The sequence below is a fragment of the Aedes albopictus genome, chromosome 2 (assembly GCF_035046485.1).
Source record: "Aedes albopictus strain Foshan chromosome 2, AalbF5, whole genome shotgun sequence".
Lineage (NCBI taxonomy): Eukaryota > Metazoa > Arthropoda > Insecta > Diptera > Culicidae > Aedes > Aedes albopictus.
Window position 1 is genome coordinate 458504670 of NC_085137.1, and position 15297 is coordinate 458519966.

At 39.2% G+C, this 15297-nt stretch overlaps 1 protein-coding gene, 1 long non-coding RNA gene and 1 other non-coding gene across 4 annotated transcripts; 2 read left to right on the forward strand and 1 right to left on the reverse strand.

Annotated features, from left to right (window-relative positions):
* Window positions 1–710: 710 nt before the first annotated feature.
* Trnas-uga (transfer RNA serine (anticodon UGA)) lies at window positions 711–792 on the reverse strand. Its single transcript has one exon. It is a non-coding gene; the product is annotated as a tRNA-Ser (tRNA).
* A 1386-nt stretch (window positions 793–2178) lies between these two features.
* On the forward strand, window positions 2179–13762 carry LOC115256231 (uncharacterized). Its single transcript, XR_009998061.1, has 2 exons — window positions 2179–6716; window positions 13389–13762. It is a non-coding gene; the product is annotated as an uncharacterized LOC115256231 (long non-coding RNA).
* LOC115257890 (uncharacterized) lies at window positions 6709–11346 on the forward strand. 2 transcript variants are annotated; one of them, XM_062853943.1, is made up of 3 exons: window positions 6709–9591; window positions 9925–10070; window positions 10520–11346. In XM_062853943.1, exon 1 carries the CDS (start codon window positions 6757–6759, stop codon window positions 9283–9285), a length of 2529 nt encoding a protein of 842 aa, XP_062709927.1. In that variant the 5' UTR covers window positions 6709–6756; the 3' UTR covers window positions 9286–9591; window positions 9925–10070; window positions 10520–11346. The 2 variants fall into 2 exon arrangements, with proteins under 2 accessions (XP_062709927.1, XP_029713732.2); XM_029857872.2 differs by lacking the exon at window positions 10520–11346 and having other exon boundaries at window positions 9925–10251.
* Window positions 13763–15297: the final 1535 nt, after the last annotated feature.

A 15297-nucleotide genomic window follows, 5' to 3' on the forward strand; every position in this document is an offset into this window, starting at 1 on the left:
ACGTGACTCACCCGTTGAATTGGATTTTTGGGGCCACTTGGTGTGGTGCGTATGATGTCTCAATTTATGAAGTGAGCTTTCCGCTTCTCACGTTTTTTTTCGGGGGGTGGCCTCACCCCCGTTTACGAAATCGAACGATGCAGTGAGAAAATTCTACATACCTGCAACGATAAGAGAAGAACAAACGAGAAGAAAACATTAATAAAAATGCGATGAAAAATGTCGGGGTCCCATCCCGAGACATTTTCTAATAAGGATATCATTTTCGCCTCCATCGAGTCGCGTCGCTCGCTGGTCCCGAGCTTCAAAGGAAGCAAAAGAAAAAAAAGCTGGCTGCCAACAACCATCCAGCACAGCATAGATAGCAGCATTCCAGACAGAAATTATGAATGGGTCAGTGAACATGAACGTCGCTGTCGTCGTTGTCGACGTCGTTTTCTTGTTGCAAAAGTGTCATCCCAAGAGTCCCTTGTCTGGGTCTGGGCTGGAAGTCGCCCGCCGTCGCCGCTGCGCGCTGCTGTGGTTGACAAATGGCACAAATTCACGAATGAATTGAATTTTAAGTGTTTCTTCTGGTTCGCACACAAATCATCCGCTGGCTGGCTGGCTGGACGACACGAGCTAGCCCCAATGCTCCGATCCGACTAGTCGTTCGTTATCATCAAGCGTGCTTGGATTTAAAAATTGGGGTGGAATAAAAAAAATAGCTTCGCTGTAGACAGGATTCGAACCTGTGCGGGTAGAACCCAATGGATTTCAAGTCCATCTCCTTAACCGCTCGGACACCACAGCATATGATCATGACCATGTCTTCCATACATAGTTGCTATCTGCTCTATAGAGCAGAATCTTATATAAGATGAAAGATTGGCTTCCAATTAGTGCAGACGAGTATTATGACTTGTGTGACATCTGTACTGCCTGTAAATCACATTACTGTTCCATTTGAATAAGAAACCCTGCAAAGATGGGACTGATATGTGATTACAGCCACTGTAGAAATCTTGAATAGAGCATCAATTGTCAATTATTGTCTATTGATAACCATGAACCATGGGTTGGATGCATTGACTTACACTTCTTCTTCTTCTTTATGGCTCTACGTCCCCAATGGGACTTGGCCTGCCTCGCTTCAACTTAGTGTTCTTTGAGCATTTCCACAGTTATTAATTGAAGGGCTTTTTGTGCCTGTCATTGCATGAATTTGTATAAACATATTGTGAGGCAAGGACAATGATATACTATGCCCAGGAAGTCGAGAAAATTTTCCCGACTGGTTCCGGGAATCGAACCGCCGTCTCCGGATTGGCGATCCGAAGCCTTAACCACTAGGCTAACTGGAGACCCCTCCCCCTTGGGACTATTTAAGGTTTCCTAATAAATTTCTTGAGCATACTTTATTGGATCCACATGCATAACTTGTGTGCTGTATGAAACTCATGCTTGCACAACTTCATGCAAGTATGTGCCAAGTGATGAGTTCAATAGCTGTTTGAGAATCTCCGAGAACTCCCTTGAGTAAAGGTCTTCGGATCTACAAGTGTAATCAGTTTGGAATGTCTTAAAACTCTTCTGAAACCATCTGAAACGCCCTGAAGCGTATTGAAACTTTTTGGAACACCATGGAACGCCTCTGAAACCCACTGAAAGCCCCATGAAACTGACCCTAGAGCCAGTGCAGCCTCCTAAAACCCCTCTAAAACCTTCTGAAATGTCCTAAAATGCCTTGAAACGCATTGAAACCCTTTAAAACGCCATAAAAACGCTTCTGATGTCCCCCGAAATGGAACTGACATGAAAGCCTGTGTAGCCCTCTAAAACCCCTCTAAAACCTTCTGAAACGCCCTGCAACGTCTTGAAACACACTGAAACGCATTGAACCACTTTTGAAATCCCCCTAAAATCCTCGTGGAACTGACCCGGGTGCCGGTGCGGCCTGCTAAAACACCTCTGAAACCTCCTAAAATGCCCTAAAACGCATTGAAACGCTTTGCAACGCTTTGAAACGCCTTAAAATGTTTCTGAAATCCCCCAAAATGGAATTGACATGAGAAACCGTGTAGCCCCCTAAAACCCCCCTTGAAACCTTATGAAAAGCATTGAAATGTCTTCAACCTCTTCTAAGAACCCCTAATACTCCTATGGAACCGAACAAAAAACCCGTGTAACCCCCTAAAACCCATCTAAAACCTTCTGAAACGCCCTGAAACACCTTGAAATGCTTCGGAAATCCCCCTAAAATCCCCATGGAACTGACTTGTGAGCCTGTGCATCCCACTAAACCCCTCGAATTCCAATGAAACGCTTTGGAACGCTCTGAAGCGCCTTGAAATGCCCTGAAATGCCTTGAAACGCTTCCCCTAAAATCTCCTAAAACTGTTCAGTCTGTCTTGAAACGACAGTAAAACCCACCCTGAAAACCCCGCGAAGCTCATCTGAGAGCCAGTAAAACTACCTCAAATTCTCTGAAACCTTATGAATCGCCCTGGAATGCTTTGAAACCCCTGTAGGTAATGAAATTAATCCATTCATCAGGTAAAAATTCTATCTACAGTCCCGACTCATTACTTTAACCCTTAAAATGGCAGAAATTGAGATCACAGTGGTTGTTAAAGTTTTTAAGTTGAAATGTTGAATTATTCAAGGGAAATAGTTATACTATAAGATGTACTAATGTACATCCTCCCCCCTTTTTGGTGACGTGTCGAAATAAGTGGCTTTTTCATTTTTTTTTCTCGGAAATGCTCCGTGAAATTGTTAACATTCATGGCTTTTGTCGTTGAAAAATAAGTTTCGGAGATCCCTGATGTACGATTTACTTCGGTGAACACGTCCAATAAACCTTTATCACCTTAAGGCCTCCAATATTTACGTTATGGAATTCAAGTCACATGCTCTGTAAGCGCTTGATGTAATCAATGCAATAAATTCAAAGGGACAATTGTGTCAGAATACTCTTAGAACCGCAAGGCATAAGCGGGTAGCTGTTTTCGTTTTGCTTGGATGTACTAGGATATCCAAACTATCCTGGAGTTAAGATTTAAATCTTACATGGTCAACGGGATCTACCGCAGCCGCAATTTAATTTATAGCTTTTGAACGTTATTACCTTATTATTGCTTTGTAATTGAACAAGATTTGTTTTTACGTTTTCCGGACATTGTAAAGTTTGCTAAATGTCCAGAAGTTCAGGACTTTCAAGTTCTACAAAATCTACCAAAATCACCATTTAATCTACGCTTGCGGTGTACAGTCATTGTTGTCTATGCTACTACACGATGCTACGAGACATTTTTTTTTTGAGGTTGTACGACATTGTAAGGTATGCAAAATGTTCTGGAGTTCAGGACTCCCAAGTTCTACGGAATCTACCACACACCTACCTTACCATACTGATCAGGCTAAGGTGGCGTGAGTGTCCTCTGCTGTACGTAGGAGTCCTCTCCATTCTACTCGTTCCATGGCTCCAGTTCCACACTCGGCAAAGGGACCGCAAACCGTTCTCCACTTGATCGATCCACCAAGCTCGCTGCGCACCACGTCTTCTTGTGCCAGTCAGATGACTCTCGAGAATCAGTCGGGTTGCTAACCGACATCTTGATGACGTGACCTGCCCTTCCGATTTTCGTGGTGTGGACCATGGTTGATTCTCTCAGCAGCTGATGCAGTTCGTGGTTCATTCGCCTTCTCCAAGTCCCGTCTTCCATCTGAACTCCGCCGTAGATGGTACGCAGCAACTTTCGTTCGAAAACTCCAAGGGCGCGTTGGTCCTCTGCACGTAGAGTCCATACTTCGTGCCCATAGAGGACTACCGGTCTATTCAGCGTTTTGTAGATAGTTAACTTCGTGTGACGGCGAACTTTGTTCGATCGTAGAGTTTTGTGGAGTCCAAAGTAAGCTCGATTTCCTGTCACAATGCGTCTCTGAATTTCTCTGCTGGTGTCGTTGTCGGCGGTAACCAGTGCAGTGCAGTGAGCCCAAGTAAACGAATTATTCAACCGCCTCGATTTCATCACCGTCGATATAAATTCGGGGTGGCGGACGCGGTGATTCTTCCCTTTTCCATAATGTACTTTGTCTTCGACACATTAATGACTAATCCGATTCGCCTGGCTTCATTCTTTAGTCGGATGTACGTTTCCGTCATCGTCTCAAATTTGCGAGCTTTAATATCAATATCATCAGAGAAACCAAGCAGCTGAACGGACTTCGTGAAAATCGTTCCACTCGTGTTTATCCCGCTCTCCTTATTACACCCTCTTACGCAATGTTGAACAGCAAGCACGTAATACCGTTACCTTGGCGTAACTCTCTGCGAGATTCGAAGGGACTCGAGGGTGTCCCTGAATCTCGAGCAACGCACATCACTCGATCCATCGTCGCCTTGATCAATCGTATCAGTTTATCCGGGAATCCGTATTCGTGCATCATCTGCCATAGCTGGTCTCGATTGATTGTATCATACGCCGATTTAAAATCGACGAACAAGTGATGTGTGGGCACGTTGTATTCGCGGCATTTCTGCAACACCAGGTGGATGGCGACCATCTTGTCCGTTGTAGCGCGTTCACCCATGAATCCAAAAATTTACAAAAAAGGTTTCTGCAAAAATGGATAACATTTTCCACCACGAAAAAAATCAGAAGATACCTTCATCCATACTCTACATGTGTACGAAAACCGATTTTGAAAATATTGCTTCGTTATTTAATAAAAAATCAAAAACCAAAAAAAAATATGAGGAAATGCTTCCAGTTTCGCCTTAAGGACAAGGTATTGGGAGTGCATAGCTCAAATTTTCTAGATCGACCTTTAAAAAACCGCTAAACCGATTTGGCTTGAAATGAATCCCGATATTGACAATCACTGAGCAACCAACATGATGCATGTTCAGCCATATTCGTTGAACTTTTTCTTAACGGTTCTCTAAATAATTTGAGCTATGTGCTTTAAATATCTTGTCCTTAAGAGCACTCGCCTCCCTGTACACACCAGAAACACAATACATATATGTAAAATAAACCAGAGTTCTTGAAATCTGAAATTTGTTACTATTTTGGAGTTGGAACTGAGTGGCGTTTTCGAAAGTTTTCAAAACTACTGAAAATATGTGATCAAGCTACTGAACTTTGATATGATCTCTCGCGATAATAAAATTTTTAAAACAAAATCTATTTTTCAAGAATTTACTTTGCTAGAAGAAAAAACACTTCCACTTTTACTGTCCAAAAATTTGATAAAATTCAGAGAAGTCTCAACATTCAAGTCTTAATATACAAGATGATAACATTTTTTAGATAGGGTGGTTCAAAAATCGATATTTTTATTTTTAAACCTTAAACTTCCAAAATTTTAAAATAATAAAATAATTGTAAATAATTTTGAACCAGTTGGCCGATTTGAAATTTGTTTTTTGTTTTTGTTTGAAAGATATTGAATTGAAGTTTTTGGAAAAAAATACAATGAAAAGGCCAAATTGTGTTAAGGTGCAATTGATTTGTATATAAGGTTTTTATCTAATTGCCGTCTAGCTAAGCACCGACCAATAATGATCGAGTTTATTCTTGCACCTCGCCTAATGCCTCATGGCCAATTTGGTTCTTATTACTGATTTATAAATTAGTTTCCATATCATGTAAAAAAATCGAAAGAACTACAATTTCCTTGAAATACAAAGATTAAATAATTGGCTCACGAATTCTGTTTCCGTCTAATCCACGTCTATTTCGGGCACAACTTGAGTTCAATTCTCGGCACACCTTCTACGTGACACTATGGTATATCGGATGGTCAAAAGTTATGCCCTGACCGTAGGTGTTTATTCGAAAAGTCGGCCAAATTCTTCGCAATCCAAATCAAATCATGTTTTCAAAGTACGATTTTTAGAATATCGAACAAAATATTTCAATTGTTATTTTTGTCCACCAGGTCATAATACGAAGAAATCTTTCTCTGTAGTTGTGAAATAAGATGTTTCATATGCTGAAATTACACGCGCACATTTGTTTGCATCGTCTTCCTTAGCCGAAGACAACTTGTTAGTTACATTCTACCGAAGGAAAAAAAAATATTAATTTGATAAATTAAACAGCTTTTGCTGTGCCAGAGCTTTTGTGGGGTGTGAATTGAAGGTTGGTTCAACAAGTGAATCTGGCAAATGGAAAATTGAACAATGATGAAGAACAATTCGACTAGCTTCTGCTTTGGTTCGGATGCATTCGGCATACGTAAAATAAAACAAAAAAGTGAAGTCGTAAGTGGGGTGAAATTAAAACGTGAAATGTTGCGATTGATTTTCAGTGCTACACACTTAAAATTTGTTCACGAGCTCGGCAGAATATATAGCCGAGCTGCCCCGGTTAATTACTATTTTACTGAGAATTCAGCAGAAAAAACTGTTTTGCTGAATATTGGTTCAATTTCAATCTGAAATTTCGGTTCGATCCTTACTTTTACTGAAAATCGGCAACACTGAAAACCGAACGGCAACGCAAAAACCTATTTTACCGACCTCAGTTCGTTATACGCCGAAATCTCGTTTCTTCTAGTCGTTTTGCTGAATCTCGGTTGTTTGGTTGTCATCCGCCATATTTGTTTTCCAAGTTGTGGTTTTATGTAGTTTGCAAAGTTTTACTCGTGATAAAAGTGGTTTTGCGTGATGGAACAAATGCTGGAAATCATCAAACAGGAAGACGTAAGATTGTTCAACATCTTCAGTAAGTATTCTACCATTCAATTTATTTAATTTTAGTGAAAATGTCAAGTTTAACTTGCTTCTTCTGCCGCGAAGCAGTGGTGGGTTACGTAGAGGAGCTTCAGCGGCACATAAACAATCACATCCGGAATAATCACTTTGTTCCGGAAGGCGTTTTCTACGATTGTCTAGTCCCAAGATGCAAAGCTAGATATGATCATTTCAAATCTCTGAAAAGACATATCATGCAACAGCACCCATGTCCATTTTCCAACAATTTCCGAGCTGAAAATGATGCCGAAAGTTGTCAAGCTGCTCTTCCGGAATCTGACGAAAAAAAACATATACTTGATGATAATCCGTGCGCCGAGTCACAATCTTCAGCACAAGCTGATAATCCTGATGAACCGGTTATAAATGATTCCGTTTCTTTGGATCAAATTACACGAAGTATCGCCCTCGGGATTTGTCGGCTGAGTTCGGATGTTTCGTTGCCACAGTCAAAAATTGCAGAAATGACCAGGCTTTGCGAAATGTTGGCCCAAATGCTCGGAGAGTATTTTCAGCACAACGTTAAGACATTTTTGGAAGACCACGACATTGACCCGGAAACTCCAGAAACGATCTCTTTCCTGAACAAGTTTCACTTGCCTAGCCTATTCACTAACGTCTCAACCTTATCAAAACAAACCAACTTTTTGAAAACTTTGGCGGTCAGCATTCCAAATCCATCTGAAAAAATGCTCCAAACACGCGAGGATGTTCGGCATGTCGATGGCATCCCCAAAAAAGTTATAGTTAACGAGACTTTTTCGTACATACCGATTATAGAAACATTGAAGCTTATCTTCAGAAACCCTGACGCGAGACATCTTTTGAATGACAGCGAATGCGAAGAACCAGTTACCAAAGAATATGCAAGCTTTCGGTCTGGTGAAACCTATCAGAACAGCGAATATTTCAAACAATACCCAGATGCAGTGCGACTAAGTATTTACCAAGATGACGTGGAGTTAGGAAATGCCTTAAGTTCTCGAGCCGGAATAAATAAAGTGTCTGTTTTCGATTTTAAAGTTCAAAACTTTCCACCGAAGTGGAATAGCTCCCCAAAAACAGTTTTCCCTCTTATGTATTGCACTACTATTGATGCTAAGAAGCACGGTTATAACAAGCTACTAAAACCTCTCATTCATGATCTGAAAAAGCTTGAGAAAGGTGTGACCGTTTTCTACGGAAATGAAAGCTATACGATCCGGGCAGTTGTTACAATGTTTTGTGGCGACACGCTGGCTGTTCACGAAATTTTCGGACTACTCGGACCAATGGCCAATTTTTTCTGCAGGATTTGTACAATCCAAAGACCTGCTTTCCATCAAAATCCGTTTGAAAACTTTCCTTTGCGAACCAGGGAATGGTACGACCAGAACATGGATCTGGTAAAATCTGGAGCAATCACTCCATCCGAATGTGGTCTAAAGCCAGGGGGATGCATATTGAACGAACTTCGTAATTTTCACACCACCGAAAATTTTGCACTCGACACTATGCACGACATAGCAGAAGGCTTGGTGCCCTTAACTGTTCAGCTCGTGTTAAGCCACTATTATAAGAAAAAAGAACTGGGTATCACAGCGGGATATATCAATCAACGTATTCATTCATTTGCCTATGGCTACATCGACAAAAATAATCGACCGTCAGCGAATTTTACCAACGAAATGCTTTCAAAGCCAGCAGCACACAAGTTGAAGCAAACAGCAGCACAAAATTTGCTACTGCTCAGAGCATTTCCGTTTTTGTTCGGGCATAAGGTCTCCGCCAACTGCGAATATATGGACATGATTGGCCATCTGATCAACATCACGCGAATATTAATGTCCACCATTGTGTCAGAACACATGTTGGCATCTCTAGAGGAGCATATCAGACTGTACGAAGAGTTATTCTACAGTAAATTCAAACGGCGGATCAACAAGAATCACCATCTCGACCATTACGTACTGTGCATCAAAAAGAGCGGAAATATGAAGCAGTTTAATTGTTTAGTTTTTGAACAAAAGAATAAACCTGCTAAAAATCAGTCATCCACATGCCGAAATTTTAAAAACATATGTAAAAGCCTTGCTCAACGACAATGCTTCAAAATGATCGTGGATATACTCGACAATCCATTCAGAGACAAAACTAGTTATAACGGTGGGAAACTAGTTCTGCGTGAACAAAGTCGTAGTCAACGGTTCTTGGATGAAACTTTGGTACAAGTGTTCATACCGAAATCAGTCACCATCAATGGAATAGATTTCCGTCCAAATCTGCTAGTATGCATCCGAAACTATGAGAACGAATACTACCCTTCATATGGTATTATAAATGAAATAGTTGTAATAAACAGCAAAATACATTTTCTGCTGAAGCTGTGCAAAACGAAGACATACAACACTTTCTTGGAGGCATACGAGGTTTCAGTAGATTCGGATGAACAACTATTTCGCTTGGAACAAATACATACCCATACGACGTTCGCTTTCTGGACTTCTCATGGGAATAGTCTCAAGTTTGTTTCCCGACGAAATTATTGCCGTGATTATTAAATGTATGTTACATTATATTCCGTCGTTGATTTTCAAAATATAATAATACAATTTATTTTAACAGTCAAAGAAGAGATAACAGATGTCGAAACGTTTTCGTTGCTCGACCATGCGGATTTTAAGAGACTCGAGCTAACGACAAAAATGGTGAAAACCATTCAGAAGTACCAAAAACTCTTGGAAAAAGATGCGGTAGTTGAAGAACCAGAAGAGCAAGATGACGAACAAACGACCGAAGAAGACAACAATACGGATGACTCGATATCGATCAACAAAAACAAGCAAAACTCTTTTTTTCTTGAGAAGGTATGTATTACTATTACTTTTAAAATAATAATCAGCTCTCAATTATGGGTCACTCTGACAAAATTTTCTATCTCAATCTACTTATCATTTAAACAACAATTAAGCACAGACAAACAGACGTAACACTTGCAAAATTTCTATCGACCATGATGGTGATGGTAATGTGAAGTGGGCGATGGATTTTCACGAAAATTACTGTAGGTGTTACGTCTGTTTGTCTGTGAATTGAGATTCAAACACAATTAACCCATAATGATTTTGTGCTAACTTTACAACATCAAATAAACAGGAAGTTTATATATATTGTTTTATTTAACTATGCTTCATTTCTAGGAAATCGACGTTGGGCTAATTCTCACCCAGACACCGAAAGGACGAGAAATTCACGAAACTTTGGCTACCGGTACCAAACCAAACGACAAAATGATCACAAGTATTACACATATTATTTGTGATTATTTGAAATCTGCTTACGGAGTGTGAGTATCACAGAGACTATAATAGTTTTTCAAACAACTTAACTGACTCGTTTAAGGGAGTACTCAATTGAAAGTCTATCTACCAAAAACGTTCTCGCATGAATCATGATAACGACGTAAAAGCAATTGGTAACCAGATATGAAACTCTTAAAAGTTCTGAGCACATGACTATACTGCCCCCACTCGCATAACAGTCCCATCTTTGCTGGGTTTCCTATTCAAATAGGACTGTTACGCGAGTGGGGGCAGTATATTCAACCATCAAAACTGAATCCAGTAACAATTAAAGGACAATTTCCTAGCACATATTCACGTATATTCATTCATATTAAAAAAAAAACTTACCGCACACTTGGTTTCTAAATGCTGTTACGTCGTTATCACAATCATACGAGAATTACTTGGTTGTTGGTTCAATATTCTCAGTAACACATTACTACAATTTCAGGAGACCATCCACATTCTACAAAGAGATGCTTGCTCGCTCCTTGATTAAAACATACCCGATTCTGTCGTCGGCTGCATCTGACATTCCGCACGTAAGTTTTTGTTATGTCACTTACTTATAGTTTCAAGAAAAACCACCGATAAACCTTTTAATTATTAACACAATTCATACTAAAAACAAAAACAGTTTCACTTCGCCCACATCTGTTGCGAATCATACACAATAATATCTATATCGTCTATAGATTGGCGAAACGCATCATTTGCAAATGTTATGAACGTATAAACGAACTAATGGTGAAACGTACCACTTCACGGAAAATTTCCGTATTTAATGTTGATTCTCCACAGGTACACATAAGTTTTCACTGGACACGCTTTTATTTTCCTCATTGTAAGCAATTTATAAATTATTATAAAGTTAAAACCAAGTAAACGTTTTGTTTTGATTCGCCAGTCTATGAATCGAATTCATTACACAAATTGTCTCCTGATGCAGCTACAGTCACAACACCACCCACCACCACCCGGAGCACCCTTTCGTGCCATTTCAGATCCTCGATTTGTTTATACGGCATTGTATTGAGAACTGATTATTTTTCTTATAATCCAATAAAAACATTAATAATTATTATTTACAGGTTAAAAAAAAGAATTCTGTAGGACGGAATTAAAAATTGGACTGAATTTGGTCATGTATATTAATATTTTGGGATTCTACAATGTTTCGGAATGGCAGGAAAGGGTGCATAGGTGGCCTGGAGCATCAAAGTAAACAACGTAAACAACACTTGAATCAAAGAGAGTGCACTATGAGTAGAGTGCACTATGGAAGAAGGAGAAGTGACTGTTGATGGCTATGTATTAGTAAAGAGAAAAATGTGAACACAAAAAGTGACGTCACTATTTGCCACAATATCTCGCTTTGCTTGTAGTTATGGTATGTTTTGCACCATGCACAATTCTCACGCACTCTTCTTCCACACCTCTATTGGACTCTCATTGCAGTTAAATGCTTGAGCTTGACTGACACCCCCTGAGGCATTGTGTTTGTATATAACTTTTTAACCCGAACTGGTACATAGAGGTGCAAAGCTGTGCAATGAAATTTATTGTTTTAATGTGTTTAGCTGAGATGAGTTTAGCCAAACGTTTCCTTTAGAACGCTGTTTAAAACTTTATCGATAAATGTGCTATATCCCGACTCATTGGCGGTGTACTTGAATCAACAGGTAGGAAATGTCTATTCGTGTTTTATAAGTTTGCAAGGTGAAAATATATTACATATATTGATTCACAAACCTGGACATAATTAACCCTAAAAGGGATACCTGGGGTTAATTGGACCCCAGGCGCCTTTCAGAGCTCGTCTTTGATGGAACACACTCAGCGAGGTGACGAAACTGAGGCCATGAAGGTATCCCTTTTAGGGTTAACTCGCTTAGACTTGTGCTATGTTAATGTATGCTTCAATCGGAGCTAGTCGGTCATGTAGCCAGCATTGACTACCGTTTCAGTGGCGCCATCATCTTCATTTTACGTAAACACATAAACCACCTAAACAGATTTTTATTTTTTAGGCGCTTTGGTTCCATAAAAACGGGCGCGGTGATGGTCGGCATGCTGGCAAAATTCATTACAGAATGGAATGTCTTGCTAAGCAGTCCGACAGTCGAGTATTCCTCCGGCAGCGTAGATCCGATCAAGAACCACAGACTTCGGATGCAATGGAACAAGCTCAGGGTGTGGCAAACATCGACGAACTGGTACAATGATTTTAGTAATTATGTTTATTAGTGCATAATCATATTCAAATGTGTTTAGGTGAACGAACTGCGGTTCATTGTGCCATCGGAACAGGAGAAGGCGCGAATTCTAGAGCTATGGAAGCAAACATTGGTACAACGGAACAGCGCCAGAGATGAAGGAACGTTTTGGCAATACATGAAGGATTTTGCAGTTGCTTCTTCTTTTGGCGGAGTGCTGGTATGTATGGTTTTATACCATTCAATATAATAATGTTTACGCCATTTAACTCTTTTCTGTATCACATTCCATTTTTTTTTGCTTTTGTAATTTTGATCAAACAAGTATTCTTTTATTAACTTTTCGTTTTTTTATAACTTTATTCTAGCTTTACCGTAGACCATTCATTTAGTCATTTTTTTATTCCTGTTCCAGATTTCCCTTGATTTCGAGTTGCTGAAACCGACTGCTAGCTGTTTCGAAGATGCTTGGAATTCCATCGAATCGAAAATTCTGGATCAATTCCGAAACGTCCACAGGTACATGAAGAACGATGTTCTAAAAGTTCTCGCCGTAATCCGTGAGAAAAACCCGAGTCGCGGTGCTAAACGGCCCCGTGAGGAAAGCGAGGCACGTAAATTGAACCCGCTACACGGTATCGGGTGGATTGATGTAAGTAGTGATAGAATACGTACAATTTTTATATAGGAGAAGTAACGACTTTGGCAGTTTATTAACTTGTTATTGTGAGGGAGTAAATTAATTCATCGAGGTCTAGTTTTTGATAGGGTGCGGGACCACTTTGGCAGGGAGTCCTATTTTAAGCAATTTTCACTGATAACACAATCATTTTTGAAGGCGAAGACTGGCGCTTGAGCCTAGCTATTACTGTAGTTAGAGGAAACTGTTCAAAAGAGTTTCCCTGCCAAAGTCGTCCCGCACCCTATAATAATGCACGTTTTTGCAAGATATGTATCAGACCTGAACGATTTAATTCCCGATGATAACTGATTAGATAACTGATGTTATGGTCCTTATTGAGTCTACTAAACGAAAAAAACACATTGGAATGCCTTTACGCCAAATAAATTGATAACGCTAAACTTTATACTGTTTCGTTTTAGCCGGAATTGGAAATACCGACAACCGAAGTCCCTATCATCTACATCGTGGAGAAGTTTTTCGAAATCGGCGATTGCTACCTGGTCTGGAACGACGTCACGGTTCCAGTTGGAAACGACATCCTGGCTGCCTTCATACTCCTGTGCAAATCCTTCACAGTCTTCAACGTGAAATGTTGTGCATCCGACAAGCTTTTTTATTCTTTTTTCCATGCATTCTGCTTCAAATTGGAGCCACTCAGTACCACAAGCAACAAGTTCCTTGATAAACTCATTGAATGAGTGAGTGATGGTGGACGTATTGAAGCATCCTTAAGAACGATTGATTAAATATACGCTTTTGGCAATGAATTCGCTTATTGGTAATATAAGATATATTTATTTGCAAAAAGAATAACTACATTGACTGCCACAATTATCGTTATTTATTCTAATCATTATATTCAAAACCGTTTTCTATAACCGAAAGATTCGGCATTTTTTTTCCTGACTGTTTACAATTTTTGCCGAGATTTCAGTTTTTTTTTAACCGAGATTTTCAGTAAGAAATGCTATCTGTCATTTTACCACAAACCGAGATTGTCAGTACTGAACAAACTGCCGAGATCTGAACCGAGAGCTCGGCTGTGCGATTCTCGGCAAAAATTAACCGAGATTCAGCAAATAAATCTAAGTGTGTATAAGGGCTGGTTATCGATAGTCTACATCTTTTTGCTTCCATCTGATGAGCCATTGGCAAAGGCATGTTGAAATATCTGTAATTATTGGCTATTTTCCGTCAAATATGACGAAAATTAGCGCGTATGACGAAGTAAATTTCTATCCTAGTTTTTTTCACGTTTTCGTGGTCCGGGGCCAAAAGCCTATCCTGGTTTTATATTCTTATCAGAAAGTTCAGAAAATTTGGCGTAACATACAAAAAAAAACAGAGACGCATGTTTTTTAGTTTTTGAAGTATTATTGTTTAAAAACAAGTCATACGTTCCCATACAAGTCACTTTTTTTAATTTGACTATATTTCGAATCCCTATAAAACTCTAAAAATAAGTCAACCAAAACTTAGACAAATTTTGCTGCCCATATTCGCATAGTTGACGTAAGCGCCAATGTAGTTTTCAACACACTTTTGAAATGTTAACAATGAATAATGGAAAGCTTAAGATTTTTTCACGTTGACATCTAGCTAGTGATTGGATCTTGTACTCTATTGAATAAAACTGGTCTCAATTATGCACATGTGATAGATTTTAGCTTGTGAATGCTGACATTGCCAATGATGGTTACGTCAACTATGCGATCATGGGCAGTTTGGGATCGTATAAAAATAAAAAAGCTTAATCTTATAACTATTTCAAAATTACTTCGTTTATTCTATTAGCCTAAAATATCCACTCTAAGGTCGATCAATTCGTGGTAACAGCTTGCATACCCGAGCAGAGTCTAACATCAAAATGATAGCAAATCGAAAACTCGATTTGTATTCAGCAGCAAATTGATATCACATTTTGATATCAGATTGTCTTGACTAAATTTGATTACAAATTTAGATTTCGTTTTGCTGTCACTTCAGACTATTATAAAAAATAAGTTGTTAAGGTATTTCAAAACTTCTTAGCCAACCTTGTATAATAACTCTAAGAATAAACTATTAGTGTAATTATCTTATGGCATTTAGAATTCCATATCAATCGAAAAAACCCTATATTTAACGATTTTTCCATTTTTTTTACTGATAGCAAAAACAGTTATCAATTTGCTATCACTGACAGCAGGATTTGTTTTCAACTTGCTGTTACGGGAACATTTTTCTGCTCTCATTTTTGATGTTTTAACCGTTAAAACGACCAAAACGACAACAACCTGAGTTATCATAACTTGCAATATCACAACATCAAAATTTGTTTTCAATTTG

What these genes read in the sequence shown, in the direction of transcription:
- LOC115257890 (XM_062853943.1), top strand. Translation starts at nt 6,757, where the DNA reads ATGTCAAGTTTAACTTGCTTCTTCTGCCGCGAAGCAGTGGTGGGTTAC.